At 34.6% G+C, this 22,147-nt stretch overlaps 1 protein-coding gene across 1 annotated transcript in view; it reads left to right on the top strand.

The window, feature by feature from the left end:
- Nucleotides 1–21,939, top strand: part of pth2ra (parathyroid hormone 2 receptor a) — a 48,270-nt gene extending 26,331 nt beyond the window's left edge. Inside the window, exons 8-13 of the mRNA XM_028022001.1 lie at nucleotides 1,229–1,289; nucleotides 3,923–3,989; nucleotides 7,610–7,704; nucleotides 11,324–11,462; nucleotides 17,403–17,444; nucleotides 18,704–21,939. Of these exons, the coding sequence (XP_027877802.1) occupies nucleotides 1,229–1,289; nucleotides 3,923–3,989; nucleotides 7,610–7,704; nucleotides 11,324–11,462; nucleotides 17,403–17,444; nucleotides 18,704–19,090 (791 nt within the window). The 3' untranslated portion in view covers nucleotides 19,091–21,939. The remainder of the gene's footprint in view (nucleotides 1–1,228; nucleotides 1,290–3,922; nucleotides 3,990–7,609; nucleotides 7,705–11,323; nucleotides 11,463–17,402; nucleotides 17,445–18,703) is intronic.
- The last annotated feature ends 208 nt before the right edge of the window (nucleotides 21,940–22,147 follow it).

The raw sequence follows: 22,147 nt of genomic DNA on the forward strand, positions 1-22,147 counted from the left end.
AAATAGTGAGTCAGGTTTGTGATACAAATAAATCTTGAACTAAAGATGAAATTACTCATCCAGCTCTGCAAGACAGGTGTCAATATTCATGACCTCATTTTGTTACTTAGAACTTTTGAAACAAAAAAGGAAAAAAGCTGTTTTGGTGCTTCAGAAAAAAGATTTTGTACAACAGAAACCCATCTGAAATTAAATTGAAGTGCTCCAAAAAATGAGGAAAGAGATAAAATATTGCCATATAAAATTAGTAAAACAGATATACACATACTAGTGTATAAGAAAAGAAAGCATGAATAACAATAAAATAAACCAAGACTGTGACCTTGTTTGTATATGTTTACCAAATGATGGAAATAATTATAAACAATTGCATGAATATTGAAAATTATCCTAAAAAGATAGTTTGTTTAAGGTCCAAGATAATATAAAAAGAAAGGAAGCTTTCCCCTGAATTTTTATATCTGATTCTTGGAACTATGAGCAAAATTTGGCTTAACAATGTCAATGCTTGAGTTGAAGTATCTGGCTTTAATAATCCACTTATTTAGGCGGAGCTTGAATCGAGGCCCTTGAAAATTAAAGTCAATATTGTAAAATCTGTCCTAAAATGAACTTGTAACCAGACATTTCCATCTATGTAGAGCATGAGAAGAAACTGTTGGTGAAATAAACAAGAAGTCTTAGTTATACAAAGATTTATGGTTCAAATCTTAAACAAAGAAATAGTGCCTGTGTGAATTTAGTTGGGAAGTTATGCCTGTTTAACTTCCCAACTAAATTCAGTGCTCAGTGCTGCTCCACTATAGCAGCACTGAGTTGTTTATTTTACAGCAAAGAACGGACTACACCTGGTAACTTTATATAACATACAACTATGAAGCATAGGAACTTCTTTACAGATATAATGTACATGAAATCCTGCAGCATCCTTGTGCTTTACGGGTAGTAAAAGTGTGGAAATTGCTGTTTCTGCTGAAATGTGACATGCAACAGAGCTGCTGGATAGGAAGTACGTTTGTCACGTTGACTGAGTGTGTAGTAATTGTATGTCAGCATACCATCATTATGTGGGATTATATATACACTCTTACTGTCTCCGCAGCACTCTAGTACACTTTGTATCTGTTTTCTTGTGACATGAAGGAAATGCAGTGTGAAATCTGAGCTGGGAGTTGCATCGAGTAAAAAAAATAAATCCACTGAGTCACATCTTGTTTTGTACTTTCAGGTGTTCCTGCCGTGTTTGTCGCAATCTGGGCGATCGTCAGGGCAACGCTGGCAGACGCAAGGTACACGTTTACAAATTGCATGAGTATTTATTTTGACATTACTTGCATATTTTTGTTTTTGTCGAAATAAAAAGATTAAAGATTGAACTGTAATCAATGGAACAAGACAACCCATCTATTAGCAAGTATAAAAGAGACAAAAGGCGACTGCACAATTACAGTCTAATTCATGTGACATTTGAGTCACCCGTGAAATCCAATTATACTTGCTTAATTTAATATGCAACACAGTTGTGAACAAGAGTAGACACACAATGCAACAGGTGGCACTGGAAGTAATTGCTGTGAAAAGATGAAGTTAAATCTTAGTACTTCTCCCAGCGCCTGTTTTGAGCTACAGTTGATGAAAAGAACATCCTTCCTACTGTTATTTACAGGAAAGAAATTATTCTGCTTCTCAAAGACCATTCCTTTTCTCTTCATTGAAATAATAATAATAAAAAAATCAAGAATATGAGAGAAATTTCTGTCAATAAGAAAGGAAATACTTTAGAAAAGAAAAAGCTGAAATCTGATATACGACACCAATTCTGACTGATAAAGATGTGAATGAAGTCTTTCATTGAAAATAAATCTTTTATTACATTAACACCCCCCTCTACCCACACACACACAAAGTTTGGAAAAATTCAACCTTTAATTGATCATGAAAATCAATGTGTCGTACTTAACTTTATTCATTTTGATTCATAATTAACCCGAATAAGCTGAAGAGAAAAGCCATTGTGCCGTCGCACATCAATCAGAAGAATGTAACTTTATTTCCTACATTAATAAAAATGTTAATGTGGGACTGTGGTCCCAGTAAATAAAAGATGAACAATTCACCTTCTGTGGCGTGAACGCACAATCTCATAACTTCCTTCTGGTCATTATGAGCCAGGAGGAATCAAATGTTTGTAGAGGCAGTTGTCATGAGGGTTTTGCCTGCGAAAGATGGCTTTTTATGGGGGACTGTGATGTTGGTCAAATAGCAGAAAGTATTAACCCTGGTGTCCAGGTCTGACAAGATGCTGGACACCATCAGATGCTCTCATGTAAATAATTTCTTTGATTTTAGTTACCTGTATTCTATACATGAAGTTGAGAATGTCTTTGCATCTGCCCCAAGTGGTTAGAGGTGTGAACTGTAGTCTGTCAAAGTGGCAGGTGGCCTTTGGATTTTTTCTTCACCGGTTTAAAAAAACTAAGAAAAGACAGTAAATATTTAGTTAATGCCACCTTTGATACGGAAAGATCTTCGACCATTCATTTTTAGTCCAGTCTCCAGGAGCTACTATGCTGCAACTTTTTGAAGCTTCCCTTCTCTAGCACACCTGAATCAAATGAATAGCTGATTAGTAGGTCTTGGCAGAGCTGAAAGCTAATGAAAGGACCAGGTGAGTCGGTACAGGGTTGCATTTAAATGTTGTACGATAGTAGCTCTAGAGAACTGGATTTGGGCACTCCTGCCCTGTATTCTCTCTTTTGATTTCTTCTCTATGGTTCTCGGTGAGGGTTTTCTATAAGATTTAGATCTGAGGACATCTGTATCCACTGGAAAAAGATTGATTTAGGCTGTTGAACCATTTTTCTTCTGTTGATTTGGGCAAACTCTTTGAGCCAAGGCCACCAAATGTATGTCTGTAATTTCTTGAGATTTTAAACAGTTGATTATGGAATGTACTCTTATTTGTATGCATTTGAAAAAGAAAAGGAAAAAAGCCCTCCAAATCAGAGATCCTCTGCTGTACTAATTAGTCAGCATGAAGTGCTTTTCACATTTGTGCCCTTTGCTTTACAGCAGACCAAACTGAAATGTTTGTGACCAAAAATTCATATCTCGACACATCTTTGGTCTGTTGAAAATTGTATCTTTACTCGCAACCGGATTGTTTTGTTTCAGTTAACTCAGCATGTTTGCATTGAATTTATTGGATAGAGAAGGTTTGGCATGCCCCCAAACAACCAGACAATCTTCCCTGTGCATAATCACAAAATATGTTTTATAACTTAACATCTCTCCAATGTCGCATGTTTACCCTAGGTAATTAAAAAATCATGGATTTATGAAACAATTTCAAGATTTCCCAGAAAAATCAAAATTGTAAACATTAAGTGTAAATACAAATTGCAGTTGAGAAAATTGTTGCTTTAGCTGGTCTGCCTAAATTGCCCCCAGGAGTGAGTGACTATGTTTGTTTGCCCTGCGTCTCTCTGCATTGCCCTGCGGTGTAATGTCAACCTATCTTGGGTGCTCCATGTCTTTAGCCCAAAGACTGCTGGAGATGAGCACCAGCTTACCTGAGTCCCTGCAAGGGATATGGATGAAATTTTGAGGGATTATTCTGATTAAACATTTTCTCTCCCCGCTGAATAAATCTACTGAACCGAAAGGTTGCACTTTTCTAAAGTTGTCTGTGTGAAATAATATAAAAGAGGAATTGATTATAAGAGTATTTACACATCTTTGTCATCCATTTCAATATGTGTTGCAGACACTGTATTGTCAGGTCTAGTGGATTTATGTCTGGTACACCTTTCTGATAATTAAATAACTTTTTCATAGTATGTAACCAAAACAAGATATCATTTTAACCTTTAAATCAAACTTATTTCACAGCCTAATTGTTTTCTGTTTATTTCATCATCAGGTGCTGGGAGTTAAGTGCTGGTAACGTCAAATGGATTTACCAAGTTCCTATCTTGACAGCAATTGGGGTAAGTATGAACAGCATTAATCGATTAAAAGGCATATGTTTGTCAGTTTTGTATGTAAAGGGGAAGAAAAAATGGAGAGAAGATAGATTTGTTAGCCTGCAACATACATTCCACAAAGGTTAAAATTTGAATTATTGATTTCTCTGATCAGAAAAAAAATTCAACCATTCAGTCATCTATCGTCACAGAAGCCCTGAGCCCAAACAAATCACTGCCACTCCCTAAAATGATAACATGTGACCTTTTTGTTGCCCTTCGAAGTTTAAAGTGGCATTTAAAGTGAAGATCAGTATTGTAGAACTTGACAACAGTGATCTCTTATAATTGTAACTTGATTATTGTATAGATGACAATTCTTGAAGCGCTTCAAGAAATCAAAGGAGTCATTTTGCCCTCATCCTCTGGTTTTCCCTGAACTCCCTTGAGAAAATGCTAAATTTATCTCCTAATTTTCTCTTATTAATAAATGTTTGAGGTTTTAAATTATTTTATTTTTCACTTTTGTTGAGTTACTGCCCATATCATCCTAAACACTTTTACTGAAGAAACATAGATTTTTTGTCACCCCCAATTCTGATTCCACTCTAACCTTTTCAGTTATTAATTACATTGATTTCAGCAGGTTCTAATTTTTTTTTCTAAAGGTTCTAAATTAATTTGAGAATTTTTTCATACATAAAAATGCCCAGAGCTGGAACCTTTTAATTGTGTTTCTAGTATGCCTATAAATATGATGCACACTCGACACTTGCTAACGATGTTGTTAGCAATTTCTGCTTCAGAAAACAACCTTATGGGACACTGGAAAAGACTATTGTTGTGTGCAAGTTGTGCTAAAAGGAGTTAGCATGTCACTGAAGATATCCAAGCCTAAAATGCCATCTTAATGCAAAGCATGGTACATAAGCACACATGTCCCCAAGACTAATGTCAGCATCCACAGTCCACATATTTAAAGAAGCATTTTTGAAAGAAGTTCCATAAATTATCAGGGATTCCTGAAATCCCTGATGATTGACTAACCTAAATAACTTATTAAATTTGATTACAATTTTTATTGACTCTCTCCAAGCCAACTGTTATGTACAGTACTTAAAGGTGTGACGAGCTACATTTGTGGTTATGAAATAATTAACCCTAAGTCGAGATGTCTCCGTAGAGTTTGTTGAACATATTTATAATGATCTGTGGTTTTTCTAAAAAGACAACAAGAGTTCAATTATGCAGCAAAGAAATTTAGGAAAATCACTAACTACAAAGACTGGCCCAGACTGCCTTTTCTGTTATTTGGAAATTTTTTTCCAAACTTACTTTTTTTTTTTATTTTTTAGAATTTATTTTTTTTCCAATAAATGTTTATATACATATATATAAAGGATGTGTATTGGAAAACAAGGGTCCATTGTAGAAGAATAAATATTATTTTAAAATTATAACGGTTACCTTGGTGTTATACAAAAGCATTTCTGAAACAGCTTTTAAAAAAACATTTCATGTTTTACAGTTTGAAACAACATATTTCAGTGTCTTTCTTTTCCCAGGCAGAAGAGCCTTTGTACTTAAAATAGTTGTAAACAGTTAAATTAATAAGATATTTAAAAAAATGTTTCCTTGTGCATTATCCTACTGTGAAGGCTGTTTTATACATCCTTGTATAATTAAGTTTCCATCAATTTGCAAATGTAAAAATCTGTTGACTCTAATCACCTGCTGTTTTTTATTAGCATGTCGTGCTTGATTTAACAGATATTTTCACCCTGAAGACTCGTTAAGAAAGCGGACATGCTGGAAATAGTCTGTCTTACTATAATCATTAGAAATCTGGTCCAGTAATCTTTGCTCACTGACACAGAAAATTTCTTATTAGCAAATACCAAAGTGTACTAAAATTGGGCGAAAGGGTCTTGGATAACATTGTGGTGTAGCTGTAAGCACGATCACTGAAAAGCAGATTGTGACTTGTTTTTATTCTAAGTGGTGCATTTTGTCCCTCGTGCTTGAATCTATTTTCTCTTGGTGCTCCCGTTTCCTCCCACAGTTCAGAAACCTACATGCTGAATTCTTTGGGGATTGCAAATTGGCCACAGCGTGGATGTCTGTTTGTCTCTTTGATGAACCAACTGCTCTTATATAGCACATTTTATACAGTTTACCATTAATCCATTCACACACACGCCCACATGCCTCCCCCCCGCCCCTATAGACACACTCCTTCAGCCCTTCTTTGTGTGTCGACTGTATTTGCACATTATCTTTGAGGTTTAGTGTCTTGCCCAAGGACACTTGAACATGTGAAACAGCTGGGGACTGAACTGCCACTATTAAAGAACGTTTTGTGCTGGTGACTGACAGCTGAGCCGGCAAGCTGCCAAAAAGAGCATTTGGCCCTATTCTATGATAATACTTACAAAATGTTTATAAAGATTAAAGTTAAATGACTGCTTTGAATTCAATTCTCTCAGCGCATATCGTTAATTAGCTTGGCACAAAGCTTCAAATGGAAAACCTCAATATAGGTTCCACTAATTAGGAAGCTGTGACTGAGCCGTTGACTGGATTAGGATGGCTACCTATATAATGTTTATGTTGTTGAAGAGACAAACAAATATATCTAGGACGTCTCTTGCCGTCAACGCATTCCTCTTTGCCACAAAGATTTATCGTTCATCCATCTGAGGTGGAGTCAAAGATTTTTGTTTCAGCAGGTCAACTCACAAATCTCTGCTTTGAAGATATTTTCTGATCAGAAGAGATCAATAGTTCATTTTTTGGACAGATTTTTAACAAATTGTAATCCCAGAAACTATGGTAACACCCTCCTATCCAACTACTTCATACATGTTTTGTTAGATGTGCAATAAATTCAAAATGCGTGAAATTGTGTGGCTCATATGTTCAACATATTATACAAGCTGAAAACAGTATTTCTATGCTAGAGGTCAGACTGGAGCTTTTTCTCTTATGCTTATCATTTACATTAGTTGATGGAGATTGAGTTTCATATTATAAATTCCTCATAACCAATAAAAAAAACTTGAAGGTTGTCTGGTGATACCAATTTCCTTTTGAAATGAAAACTATTTCTTTAAGTCATTTGTTGTATAATCATTCTACATTGGAAAACAAATGGTTCTGATTAGTCACTGGAAGTCCAAACTTAAAGGTAAAGGGACGCTTTATATTCTTTATGTCATGTTATAATGTTACTCACATTTGTCTGCACAAAGCGAAAGAATTCATGTGCATTTTTCTTATTTTATTTCAGTTTCATTGATCTTAAAATAATACTGATGGTAATGAGCAGCAACTGAGTAGAAATTGCACTTTGTCCATCCGTATGATTAACAGCTTTTTTTTTAAAATGACAAGGGTTTATTAAAGCTACAGCTCCTTCATGTACTGCATTAAGTGGAATGTCAGTAAACCTTTGATGTTATTCTGGTGTATAATCTTCACAGAGGAGGAGATTTGTTTGGCCTCCGTTTGATTTACATAATCACATCTTTAGAACATTTTCTCTAAAAAAGAAAAATCTAATTATCATCTTATTTCTCAGTTTGTCCCCCTAACATTTACATCACAATTCCAAAAGTTTTCTATTTTCTCCTCTTCCTTTTCAGCTCAACTTTATTTTGTTTGTGAACATCGTGCGAGTGCTGGCCACAAAGATTCGAGAGACAAACGCAGGGAGATATGACACCAGGAAGCAGTACAGGTTTGCATTAAATTGGTTAAAATTTACAAAAATTACCTTATGAAACTTACATTGTGTTATATATCTGTACATTTGCTGTATGCACTTGCATAAATGTACTGAGTTTGTAGAAAGGGAAATGTGATTTTCTTTCTAATAGGTGTCAGCTTGTCAGAGGCATGTATCACAAGATGTCACTGTTATGTTTTTTTCTTTTAATATAAGATGAACAAAGATAATTTTATTGTGATTTTGGAAACCAACTCTGACTGCTAGGGATATTCCAATCAAGGCTGTTAGTTCCTAATACCTAGTCTTCTGAATGAATGTGAGTGGCACTCAATTTTGAACTGAAATGATACTTTTTGAAATGATCTTCATCTTTATGAGTAGATGAAAGACATAGTTTGCTTTTTTCTTTTTTAAGGAGAAAACTGTTGGTACTCTTTGCAGAAAAGAGCAGCAATATTTCTAAACGGAGTGGTTCTTTGTAACAGACCCTTTATTGAGGGTCTTAACAGAGAAAGGTCTCTGTTAAGCTTTTCTATAATCACTTTATACTGATGAAATTTGCCCCAAACATGGAAACTTATTCTGTTTTTGCACCTCAATTTTGTTGTTGCTGGAGTCTCCATGTCAACAGAGACAACCTTAGTACAGCTTAGTACATTCTGTCTATTGGAGATTTTTCCTCAGAACAACATCTTTCCTCAGAAAGAAACCTCATGTTGTCTTTTCTTTATGCGAGTGATTTTGCCAGTAGATGTGATTTTAAAAAAAAAGTTACGATTTGCATCACATTTGCAGCAGTTAATAATTTTAGTCAAGATTTCTAATTCACTTGTTCAGTGCTATTGAATATGTGAATGAGAGCAGTTGTTTTGGGTGAACAGAAGAGAACTAAACTGATGTAAATAAGCTGGCAAAGGTGGTGTGTGATGTTTCAGTGGAAATCATCTCACACCACCATAAATACATTCGGCCTTTAGTCCTTTATTCATCTCTCTGGGGTAGTTTGTTTCAGACTTTGGGACCTTTGCTGAATGTCTTCCCTCTTACTCTTATTTGCAAAAATAGGCAGTGATCTTTATCCTATTTAAAAATGTCACTGATCTACTGAAAATACAGACACCAGCATTGAGTTTAGACAATAAACTCCACAATTAACTTTTTTTTTTCTTGCCATAATCTGATACTTTCCGTAATTGACACAAGAAAAAAAAAATATTTCTTAGGATATTTATTTAAAGCCTCTCACATTTGTGAGAGGTTACTCAGTTACATGAAACAGTGTAGTCAATCAAAGAATGCCTGATAATATTTATAACAAAATAAAAAACTAATTAAAATGCTTTAAAAAAATTACTTTCTGTCTTTACACAGATTACATAGCTGTTCAGAAATTTTTCACCTGATTAAAGCAAAAAACAAACAAAACAAACATCAGTTTTACTTGCGCTGCAGCAAAGTCCTCTGAATCTTAACTGGGCCTTTCTGTGTGAAGATTGCATGTTCTGCTTTGAGATGTGCTATTTGAGATGGATGTTACAATCAAGTTAGCCTAATTTTATTGACTGACCAATAAAATTGTTCAGTTTTTTTTTTTTTGATCCCAAGGAAGGAAGTTTTCACCTTTTTGTAAGAGCAGAGAATTAAGTTTTGACAAGCTGATTCTGACTTTGTGGTTGAAAGTTGAAACTAGCTCTCATTATATGAGCTATGCAGATATACACACACACAAACACACATTCCTACATCTGTAATTATCTGTATTTTCCCTCCCCTGCTGGTGCTGGCGTCAGCATGTCAGATAAAAACATAATAATTATAGCGTATCCACCAAGAGCAGTCCCACTTTGAATGGTGCAGACATTTTATGTAGCTGAGATGACAATTTATCAGAATAAATGATTGTGATCAGGGGTGACGAACCGGGGACCATATAAACATGTCAGATGCAATAGATGTCATTATTTCTAAAAAAGAAGTGAAGTGATTAAAGCAAATGTAACTGATAATCAAAGCTACTCAGCAAGCAAATAGGACAGTACTTGCAAGTCAAATCCACAACTTTAGATGTAAAGACTTCATGTATTTTTTAATATGTCACCAGTTGGACCATTTATGAGTTATAAAAGTGGCTGTTGTTAATTAAGATGTCTTGACTGATGGGCAAAAGATTACTTATGAATCCAAAGACTCAACAGGCACATTTAGAGGTAAAATCAAAGCTGAACGATGATAATAATGTTCAGTTGCTTGTTGCATCAGTCACAACAACTGTTTATACTTTTATCCAATGCAGTTCTCAAATGTCACCATATTTACTTTCCTTTTACATATTTTTATCCCTTCAAATAACAATCTTTAACAGACACACATTTCATTTCTGTCTATCAAAAAGAAGATTTAAAATTAAACTAGCTGCTCTCGCTGCACTCCCGCTAATGTCACTAATATATTTTTCTATTCTGGATGATGGAAAAAAATTATAATTTATTGGATTGATTCTTTGATGAAGATAGCAGCTTCTCATCTAACATCAGAGCATTACAGTTTTATCTCATTTTGCAGTTTTAAAGGGAACAATCCTATTTTATTGGTGCGTCACACTCCCTCACAAACTTATGACATACTGTAGCTCTGTGTTTGTATCATCGTGTGTAATGTTTTAGATCAGAATCAGTATTTTTTTAACCTTTTGGTCAAACATAGTGTGACAGTTATTGTGCACCAGGAAGCTTGTAGAATGGCTTTGCCAAACTAAGTTTCAAGAAATCTGTGTTGAGGATGACAGATGAATATTAATGCACATGAGGGAGGCAGGTTGTTTGAGTTACCCTTGTTTGCTTGCTAGGCTCATTTGTTTCAATTGAAAAGGGGAATAAATCACAGTCTACCTCTTATTTCTGTGTTGTTGCTTTCTGTCTGCAGGAATAAGAATTAAAACAAAATGTGAAAATGAATGAGTTCATAGTTCTAAGAGTTGAAAAAACCTGAAAATAGAGCAAATAATCTAACTAAGTGCAAAAGACTCTCCACCTACATGTCCTTCAAGAAAGTTTCCATAGTATTTGGATTTATTAGACCAAACCAAACACTTTATTGATTTGGATTTACTTGTAAATACAATTATTTTGCCTCATGTAGGATGTGAATACTAAACTGGTGTTATGCTTTGAAAAAATGTAGACCAGCATATTTGCTAGAGACATAAAGATTCAGTCTTCAGTACTGAGACTAATTCTTAATTTTTAAAATGATGACTTTTACTACCTTCCTAACTCTATGTAAAACGTAAAACATATATAAATTACTTACCAAGTCTTTATTTCTGTTAACTATTATCATTTTCTGCTAACAGCTAATGAAAACATGACATTTTTGTTGTCAGATGTCCGGTAATGAGGTGTACCAGCTGTGTCCCCACATATGTTTAATGTCCATATTTTAACTCCCATCATATAAATGCTTAACTTCTGACTTTAAAGGCGGTAGTTAAAATAACACCTCATAATTCTGATACCTAAAAACTAGAAATTTTGTTTATACTCACTGATAAAAGGAAGAGTTGCAGAGGAAAAAGTGTGTGTGTAAGCATCTGGTTCCAACTATAAATATATTGTTTTTACTTCTACAGAAAATTGGCAAAGTCCACCCTTGTGTTGGTGCTGGTGTTTGGCATCCACTACATCATCTTCGTTGGACTGCCTCACACATTCGAAGGACCAAGCTGGGAGATTCGCATGTATTGTGAGCTATTCTTCAACTCCTTTCAGGTACTTTCTGCTTACTTTTCAGTTATGCTACATAAGCAAAAGAAAAAAAAAAATCCCCAAAAAACAAAACTCCTGGGTAGCATTTATTTGCAAAATCGAGGCACAGAATGAAGCAGTGCACCAGCAGAGCTTCCTGCACTGATATGTTTTATTTATTTTTTTTACCAGCATTAGCTTGTACCGCTCTACTTAATGTACTTTACATGTCCCTATGTTTTTGTTTTATTGTTTAAAATACTCTTGATTGCATTTTGTGAGACCTCTCCGTTGCAGACTCTGTTACCCTGACACCTAAAGATAAATGCTCATACTTTTTTCTCACTTCCCTGACACTCAGGAGTTGGTTTCTGCTGTAGGTTATTTGTTTTCTGAACCAAGTGTCTTTATATATATATATATTTCCCAGGTGGATAAATCAGGAACAGATGACTGCTTCATTTGTTCTGTAGCTGCACTGATACTCTACATGGTGAAGACTCAATTATACACAGAACAAAGGTGTTTCAATGCTGCAGGCATAATGTTGTTCTGGAGAACTCTGATTATGTCAAGATCAGACTTCTCCATTTGTTTAATTATTTCTTAGTTTGTGATGTTAATCAGCAGGTGTCCTAGATGTTTCCAGTTCACACAGACTTCTAAAACTGTAGCACAATTAATATGGCTCAGAAATGAAACATCACCAGCTCTTCCACAGTTTAATACTTCAAACTCTTATTTTTTTACTATACTATGTAATGTAATAGAAGTGATAAATCATATTTTTGCTCTTAAATTACAAATGACCACAGTCACATTTACTTTGCGGTTCTACAATAACTCAGTGGATTCTGCAGATTAAACATGATGGGAACGGTTTTGTTACAGCAAGAAATCACAAGCAGATGAGTTTGGATTATAGAGATTGTAAATTAAACTTTTCGACTTCTGATAGGAAACTGATTGTTTCCTTTTAGCATGACTCAAAATAAGTCTAAGAGTAGAAAACAACTACTTAAAAAATAGTTTGTTGATATGAAATTAGCCAGAAACCATGTGGAAAAAAATGAGACAAAAACGTAACTTTTGGAAACAACAAAGTGCACAATTTTATTATTTGTAGAAATTAATACAAAAATATACACTTTCATCTTTGAAAGGACTAAAATCCATTAAGTTTTATTGAAGTCTGTGGTTATGTTGTGACAAAATGTGAAAAGGTTCAAAGGGTATGAATATTTTTGGTGGTATAGAATAATGTTTAAAGTTGGAATAGCTGATTTTCACAAACTTATTTGCTGACAAAACCATTCAGGCATACAAAGTCCAGCATCTACACAATATTTTCTGCATTGCAGATAATGCATGACTTGGATATAAAATCCCCTGTAAAAATAGATAAGAGCATTCAGTAGTCCTGTCATTTCACACAGTAGAGACTTTTTATCCCATCAATCGCTTCATTATAATCATAGGATCCCTTTTGCTTATTAAGCGAACAATGCACTGCTCTGTCAGAAAAAGGCACAGAGAAAAGTGTTTCATTATTATTAACTGTTTGCAAGATCACACAACAAGATAGACAATCTTTGTGAAAGGAGCTGCAGAGAAATAACCAAAGATCACACACTGAGATCTGTGTTGTTGTCAACGCAAAGGTTTTTAGTAACCTTTGCATTTCCACTTCATGCAGTGGGAGGAATCCAAAATTAGCCTGTATAAATTACTCTGGGTGACTGTCAGTGTCAGAGTTATTACTTCACTTTAATATGCAGGAAAGAAGCATGATAATGAGGTTGATTCCCTTTCATAATTAAGCTCACCCTAAGTTGAATGAGCAATTCTGTGTGTTAGAATCAGTGCTGCCTTTATTTTAGGCCACATTATCACTTTCTTTTGAGCAGTAAAAACTTAATTACATGTGTAGAGAAAATATTTCAGACTAAAACATGTCACTATTGCTGAAACAATGAGCCTACGATGAGGTTACTTGAAAGAGTAACCTATAATGACAAGCTTTCTACTGCAGTTCTTCAGGAGTTCATCAGTTTAACAGAAAACATTCTGACCAATATTGAAAACAAAAGACAAATCCTGAGCTGGGAAATTTATTTAACCTGGTTTCTTTTTAGTTACACAAGGACACCAGTAAATTTGTGATAAAGTGACATTTACCTGAGACTTATCTAGTTTTTTAATGTTTGGACAGTGGAACAACTGGGCAGAATCATGTTTTAAATGTTTCAGATCTGGTGAAAACATGTTACACTAATCAAAGATTGATGAATTGAAAACAGTTAAAATTGTTTGTTTTGCACCCCTGGAAAGTTCAACTTGTCCCTCAGCAGATTTAAATATTGTATCTTCGTTCTACCCAACATTATAAACTGATGGGCTGGAAATTCATTCGACCAAGTATGATGTGCAATCTTTTTTTTGCATTTGACACGGTTGGGGTGGCTCTGACTCAGGAGCGTTTTGTGATGGAGAAATGGTTGCAGTGTTCAAACTTCACAAAATCCATTTGCAACAAAAGCATTTTTTGCTGCAAACAATATAGTCAAAAATCCCATAAACCCAGATCATTCACTGCTTCAGGTAGAAAATAACATCTACACCAAAGCACATCAGATGTCTGCTTGATATCTAATTTATTTCTTCAAAAGAATAAATATTTAGGGAATTATTTATGTGTAACATCACACTTTGTGACACAAGTCCCAACGTAACATTAGATATGCTATGTGTGTCACTGAATCTCTTCTGATGATTAATAAAAAAGACTTCTGACAGGCCGTCAATAAATTAGTTGCAGTGGATACGTTTATTTTTCATTCTTAAATGGATTTAAGCAGCTGCTTTTCCCTGTTACAGTGATGTGGAAAAATACTCCCTTTTACAGATTTGTAGTTTTTCTCATTTGTTACACTTGGATGTGGCAGATTATCAGGCAAATATCACCTTGCAGGCTTTTTTTTTTTTTTTTTAAGTTGACTCCATGTGAAAAAGTAATTTCCCCTATTCTTTATGCTTGGAACTAAAGTAGCTTTTGAGATAAAAAAAAAACAAAGATCCTAGCATTTATCAGTAAGGACAAAGTCATCTCTACGGCTATGGAACTCCAGTACAATTAAAGCCTTTTTCCAACAAAAAGATTTAGAATACACGTTTATGATCCCCAAGAACTTAGGGAAAATATTCTGTGTACTGATGAGACAAAAGTAGATTTTTTTAGAAAGGTGTGTCCTTTAAATCTGGCTTAAAACTAGCCAACAGTAAAACATGGTGGTGGCAGTGTTATGGTTTGGGTTTGCTTTGCTACTTCAGGACCTTGACTAATTCTACTCATTACCAGGAATTTCTTCAAATGTAATTCCTTAAGCTAAAACATACTTGAATTATGGATTGAATCTGCATCTGAATGTTTGTAAAACAAGCTAAGTAAAGATTTCAGAGTGGTCTAGTCAAAGTCTGGACAAAAATCAGATTGAGATGTTGTGAAATGACCTTCAATGGGCTCAAAACAATCAATCTAATAAGGGTGAATTAAAACAATTCTGCAAAAGTGGGTCAAAAATTACATCAAACAAAAATAACCAGCTATCACAAAAATTTGTCAGCTTTGTGGCACAAGCAGCTTTGAGGTTTAGGGGAGATTTTGATCATTTAAGGAGTCATATTGCCTTTTGAGACCTTTTCTACTTTATATTGTCTGTTTAATTGCTTTCTTGATTCTTTAGGTCATCAGTATGCAGTACTAATAATGAAATTGAACTCAGCTGTCCAAAAATGTGGTTAATCAGAGTATAATATATATTTATAATTTAACAAGGTTAGGTTATTTAGGATGTTATTTACCTCTTGATGAATAAAATAATTTTTAAAAACCCCCGGTTGTCGTTATTCCAGTTATTCAGGATTTATTTGTTTTAAAAAGGTATGTTCGTCATTTTTAATTGGTGTCAGAATTTATTAGATTAGCGTGACCAAAGTGGGTAACATATAGTCAGATGGATGAACTGAAGAACAGCAGCAGTACATAAAAATATCCTTTCATATTGATGAGGCGTGAAACTGAAAATAAAGCTTTGCGACAGAAATTATGACTCACCCAGGTGTATAATTACTGTGTAGGTAGATTTTTCATAGTTTAAAAAAGTGGAAAAATTTTTCTTGATTCCTTAAGAACTGTTACTCTTTTATTACATTTACTTGAAATGCATAAATCATGAATAATCATTCCACAAATTATGTAACAGATGGCAAGTGGAGCGGTCTTACTGACGGAAACAGAAATTAAATAAACTGAGAGGGATGGAACCTTTTTATTCCTCTTAGCCATTAAATCACATCAGTGAAGGTTGATGGGATTTCTGCTTCACTGAAATCCCATCAGTGAAGGGACTGACATTCCTCACATCAAATGCAAGAATAGTGTCCACATCAAATTCACTCGGTAGTGAATTTGATGTGGACACTATTCTTGCATTTGTGATAGTAAATGGTAAAATGCTGCTTTGTTGTATAATAAAGATCAAAATTAGTCTGCCACCTGATGACACAAATAACACACTGACCTGCAGCTTATAAAGCTTATTGGCTAAAAGGTACAAGTGCAAAAGCATCTTAAAGTCTAAATGAAAATTGACTTGCACAAAGGGAGAGATCTTACATCAAAGATTATAAAAACAAAGACTTAGAAATGGAAGGCGAAGCTTTGTATGCTTGTCCATTTGGTGCCTATAACTGCTTATTTCCTAGTCGGTGTTTCAGTGGAGACTGTACAAGTTATAGGATAAGATTATTATTATTACTATTATTATTAAGCATGTTCTTAGGCAGGGGAATAAAACCAGAGTACCTGGACAATCACGACAGAGCCATACTAAGAAAAAATAAAGAGAATAAAGTGGTGCGAGAATAGAGCCAAGTCATAATATTGCAAAAATAAAGTTGAAATTATACAAGAATATTGTCGTAATAATATGATAGTCATATTACGAGAATAAAGTCATATTACCAGTAAAGTTGTAATATTTTCACTTTATTCTCACAATAGTGACGCTATTCTAATAATTGTATGACTTTATTTTCATAATTTTATTTTTTAAAGTTTCTTAGCATGGCCCTAATAATCCATTGTTGACAAAAATCCACGTCTATGGAAAGACAAACAAAATAACTTGTTTACAATCTCCACAAAGTCCAATGGAAACACTGTTTTCTTCAGCAGGGTTGAGGAAGCTGGTCAGAGTCAGGGGACGATGAGTGGAGCTGAAAATATGGAAATTACGAAACACTTTTGAGCAGGATCACAATCATACTGTTACCATAGAATGTGTTGTGTCTTAAAATGGCCCAATCAAAGTTCAAAAGAAAATCAACAAAAAAATTGGATGTTCACAAATTTTATCAGTCCAATCTCAAAGAATATGGATGCAATTTTTCTGTCTCTCGATCTGCAAAACTGATAGAGACGTATCCCCAAACACCAACTTTTGGTTGGTCTATCGTATATATTGCCAATTAAAATTTGTAGGTGTTGGTGTAATGATTTTTCCAAAGACTTTTTTGTCTTTACCATAAAAAGGTATTTTGGTCTAACCTTGTGTATTTCTCAATATTCAGTATTTTTCAATATTAGATTATTTGCTCCACGAAGAAGGTGAAATGTCTGTGATGTGATTTTTGAAATGACTTCAATTTTCACAGGGATCATACTTTTAATTTGTTCCTGTCATGATTTGAATGAACACACAGCGTAGCATGGAAGAACAAATCTGAATCTGGTTTCTTTCCGTTTATTGTATCAAGAGAAGCAAATAGACAGTGGCTGGTAATTTTAAGCCTTTCTTGGCGTCATTCTCTGTTTCTCTGATGCCCTCATATGGAACATGTGATTATGATTATAGTGTAATCCATTTTACCCTGAGTTACTAAGATGCATTATTTTTTTTCCAGGGCTTCTTCGTGTCCATTATCTATTGCTATTGCAACGGAGAGGTGAGTTGATATTTTTTCTGTAAGCATAGTTATTGGAGAGCAAATGCTAAAAGCAAATATAAATATAGCAGTATAAATTTATAGGTTGCAAAAGAATTTGCTAAAATATCTTAAAGTACTCCAATTACAAAAGCAACAAACCCATTTTGACATGTTTTAGTCAAATTATACGCTGTTTTTTACTTAATGTTTACTCTACATTACTTATTACTGAAAACTTTTCATTCAGCTAGAAATTGAACATAAAAACACAAAAATCACTTTGAACCAAGAGAAAATTCACATTTCTTAAACTTCGTCTTGGGTTAAAATGGTTCATCGTTGAATTGTTTCGCAATGTTAAAAATATTCAACATGCTTGAAAAAAATAAGTGCGGTGGCATTATTCTTAATTTCTCAAACTACTGATCTCAAAGTAACACTGATGGAACAATCTCCACATAAAATAAATAAGTGAACATATACTAAAAATGACTCCTTGTCACATTTTGTGACCAAAAAGTGAATCCCTGTAACAAATGTGTTTATATGGATATAATTTGGTCCACATGCAGACCCAAGATCAGCATCTAAGTGTTTTATTTCACGAGAAGCTGACATATCTAGAACAAACACATGAAAGCTTGAGCAGTGTCACTGCAAATATAGCAGTGTGATTTAGGCAAGTGTAGGAGAATCTGACAGACAGTCAAACGTTATGTACAACTCCTTAAAAATACCTGTTATGTCACAACAGAGAAACAGACAAAGCTCTCACAAAGTCATTGCATCCAATGTTAGGATAATATAACATCTCCAAGTTAACATGACTGGACACTTTATATATATATATACATATTTAGATTTTTTTTAATTTTTCATTTTTTATCTCCTTTATGGTATATATACAGTATATATGTCAATTTAATATCTGTACATTGTGAGTGTGAAACAATTTCCAACCTTGCGTGTGTAACCGATACAAGTTCTTTTGGCGCGAGTTCACAAGCATTTAATATAACAGGTATAGCAGGTGTTAACTTATAATAATTTGCCCACCACACAAGTAAAGTTCTGGATTCTGCAGTCGCTTCTGGACATTTTTCTTGATGAGTCTTTTAACCCCTCAGGAGTTTCTGTAGAAGAATCTCAATGTACTTCTCCAAAGCAGGGTTAGATAGGTTAAGAACATTGCTGTGATCCTGCAAAATATCACCTTATTCACTTAAAGGTGAAATAAAGTCAGCATGATATTAAAAAATAATTTCGGTTTCTCGCAGGTTCAGACAGAAATAAAGAAAACATGGACACGCTGGAACCTTGCCTTTGAGTGGGAGGGCCCGGTGGTCTGCGGTCGCTACCGTTACGGCTCTGTGGTCGTAGGTCTCAACAACAACAGCACCAGCAGTCAGTCCCACCTGGCCGGTGGAGGCCTTTCCACACGCTCCACCACCCTCGCTTCGAGTCGAGCTTATCGAAGCACGGGCGCGCCCTCCATCAACGTGCATGCCACCCTTCCGGGTTATGTGATGACAAACTCTGATCCCTCCATACCCGAAGAGCTGGAGGACAGCGGCCCCAAAAGAGTGGACGATATCTCACTGAAGGAAAACCTGCCTGTGCTGAATATAAGTGCAGCTGCTGAGGATGAGGAGGAAACGCTGTAGCTGGCAAAAAGAGACTGATTAAATTTTCTACCGGTGGAGCCGTGAACTCTTTACTTTCTTGTGTAATTTAAATTCTGACAAAGGTAGCTAACACAAATGAAAACTAAAAGCAAAGGAGCATTGTGAACTCTGTGGATTAGTCAATACTGAAATTAATTCCAATGCCCGACACAATTCATAAGTTTTTATATGGCTGAAAGGACTAATCAAAAGGTTCTTTTTTTATTCTCAAGAGAGACTCAACGAGACACTCAAATCATATTTATACCTGGATTTAAAGAAATCATTTAACCCAAGCTGTGACTCTGGTGCAGGTGTTAAAATCAAGCATATTCATTTTAAGACATTTGACTTTAATTTTAATATCCACCTGTAACAACTCATGCTGCACTGGTAAGAAGGGCTTTTGGGGCTGTGATATTGCACATCGTAAAAAGAATGTGGATGAGAGGATTGAGACAACAAAAGAGCCCTTATTTTTGTCATGAAGAAAACTCCATTTATCCAACTGCCTCTGTAGGCCACTCAATAGATGTGCTCTTAAAAAACGAGAAGCAAGCTCCTGCATACAAGTACTGAAAAGTTAGAAACATGTACCTAAAAAAGTTTTGGAAGCTCCTTCTTTTTCTTGCTGCTAACTGGTGTGTACCTTTAATTAGGATCACATCTGAAACTAAATGTGAATCTCCAATCAGAAGAAGCACAGATTATTGTTTACATAAAACAGGGTGTTTGTAAGATAGCAGTGACAGCACAGGTAGCATGACAGACGTAAAAACAAGTTATTGCCTGGAATGTTGTATTGATGAAACATTTGTTTTTAGAAAGAAAAACAAATATTTTAACCTCTAAAGATTTAGTGTGTGCTATATTTCTCCATTACCTCCATTGAGCAGAGAATAAAATCTTAAAATGTTTTGTTAGGTTCAGAGAAACTTTTCCATACAATGTCTTTTATGAATTTTATGTTTTTATGTTTTATCCTTGTAGATATTTGAATCACTGTTTCCTACCTTGCTATTTTGACTGTCGTATAAAAATAAGAGCATTTTGCAAAAAGTGAATTGGATATTTTAAAATTCCTGCTGCATCTTTGAAGTACATATTGTTGTTGATGTGCCCCTGGTCTGAAAGGTGAATGTTTGTTGGGATAAAGTCTGTAAAAATTGCAGTTTCTGCTGCATAAGGTCTTGGTATGTTACTTTTGCTGTGATGTCATTGTCTGCTTCTATTTATTTTTTCTTTCACATAATGTTTAATGGTCTTGGCAAATTGGGGAAATTCCAATGCTCTTTGAGTCACCAAAGAAGGTTGGAAAATTACTAGCAAAATAACTCAGAAAGTAAGATACCGGTCAATTTCAGTTTCAAGCATGCAGCATGCTAAGGTGAGTGGATCTTCACCATTGCAGATAGTAAAGTTTGGTTTATTGATGTTATTGGATCATTTGAGTCAAAGTTGTGTTGATCGGTTTTAGTGCCTCTAATGTGCAGCATTGCTACTTACATAGACAAAGATATGCTGTTTTCATGCAGCCAAATTTCTTATATAAATTGATTTGTTGCAGTCAGCTTGTGATCAAATCGTTTGTCCTATTGTGTTGAAGGGTATTAAGAGCATTATTCCCTATAGGTTTGTTCTCCTGTGCCATTAAAGTGAAAGGCAGAAAGGAGTAGTTATGTGACAGGGGTTGGAAACAATTTTTAATTTTCAAAAAAAGGGTTCCAAAGATTATTTATTGGTTTTCAAGTTATGGAAAAGTCACTCATACCAAAGACAACAGGGATAATTCAAATTATTATTAGTGAATTTAGAAACCTTCCTTCATTCTTAACTTGTCATAGTTCTGAAAAATTTTAAATAAAGAAATTAAACCACCAATAATGTTGTGGTTTAACAAAGAAAGAAAACACTACAAGGTAGCACTTTACAGAAAGTGGAATTAATGATATCAACCCTCGCCCATGCTAGCTATAGCTGAAGCATGTGTGAACTGAATAGTCAGAATGAGCATTGTTGTTTTTTAGTTGAGATAAATAAGAACTGAACTGAAGCAACAAGTACAAACCAAATTTTGTACTTGATGCTCTTCATGCTATCATTGCAGCACAGCTAGCTGCTAAAGGAAGCTAACAGTAATGGTGCAGAACAATGAACTATTCAGAAAATGAATACAAAAGTAGTATTTTGCACTTAAAAGAAGGAAGTGTTAGAACGGAAACAGTGGGATTTCCAGGAAGACTGTGCTACTACGCCACAGCTACAGGAAGTTAGTCTTAGCTGTTGGCTATAAGGAAACTCATTTACATTCCTGTGTCCAGAAAAATATTTAAACAAATATACATGTCAGAAAAGTATGTTGATAGAAAACTGTAAAAGACAAAAAGATACACTTTACTACAGAATGCAAAACCTCTCTCCGTTTTGCACCTGATTATTCCTGAGGACTGTGGTCACAAAAATGTTTAACATATGCAAGAATGTGCGTCCTTGTGTTTGTTTTTTCCACTTTGAAAGTAAATTCACTTTCTGCTTGTCACAGAAGAAGAGATTCATTTTAATAAAAAAATACTACTCATGGCGTTCCATTTCAGCTGGAAAATCTGAGATTCACCCCAATAATCAAATCTGACTTCAAAATCCAACGTAAGTGCCTCATGCTTTTAAAGTTATCAAAACTTTCTAATTTTGCTGTCATTTTTTACACCACTTGTCTGTTTTCCCAATTTAATGTCTGTCCAACCATTGTCACTATTGTAATACATATCAGATTGATATTGACTAATTTATCTGAGTGTCTGGGTGACGGGGATGTTCGATGACACAGAGTAAAATGTGGATCACAGTCACATTGTGAATAGTTTATATCGTGTATTTTCTAAAGAATAAGTCTGCAGTTATATAAAATATGTCTATTTCCTTTACTTGAGCTTATTGAGATTTTGACACAAAATTCTGTATAATTTTTAGTTTTTGTTCACATAATTTTCTATCTGTATGGCTTGTAAGTCATTTTTTGTTTTTCACATCAAACTCAGCGTATAATTTGTTACTTTC

This window comes from Xiphophorus couchianus, chromosome 7 (genome assembly GCF_001444195.1).
Source record: "Xiphophorus couchianus chromosome 7, X_couchianus-1.0, whole genome shotgun sequence".
In the NCBI taxonomy this organism is placed as follows: domain Eukaryota; kingdom Metazoa; phylum Chordata; class Actinopteri; order Cyprinodontiformes; family Poeciliidae; genus Xiphophorus; species Xiphophorus couchianus.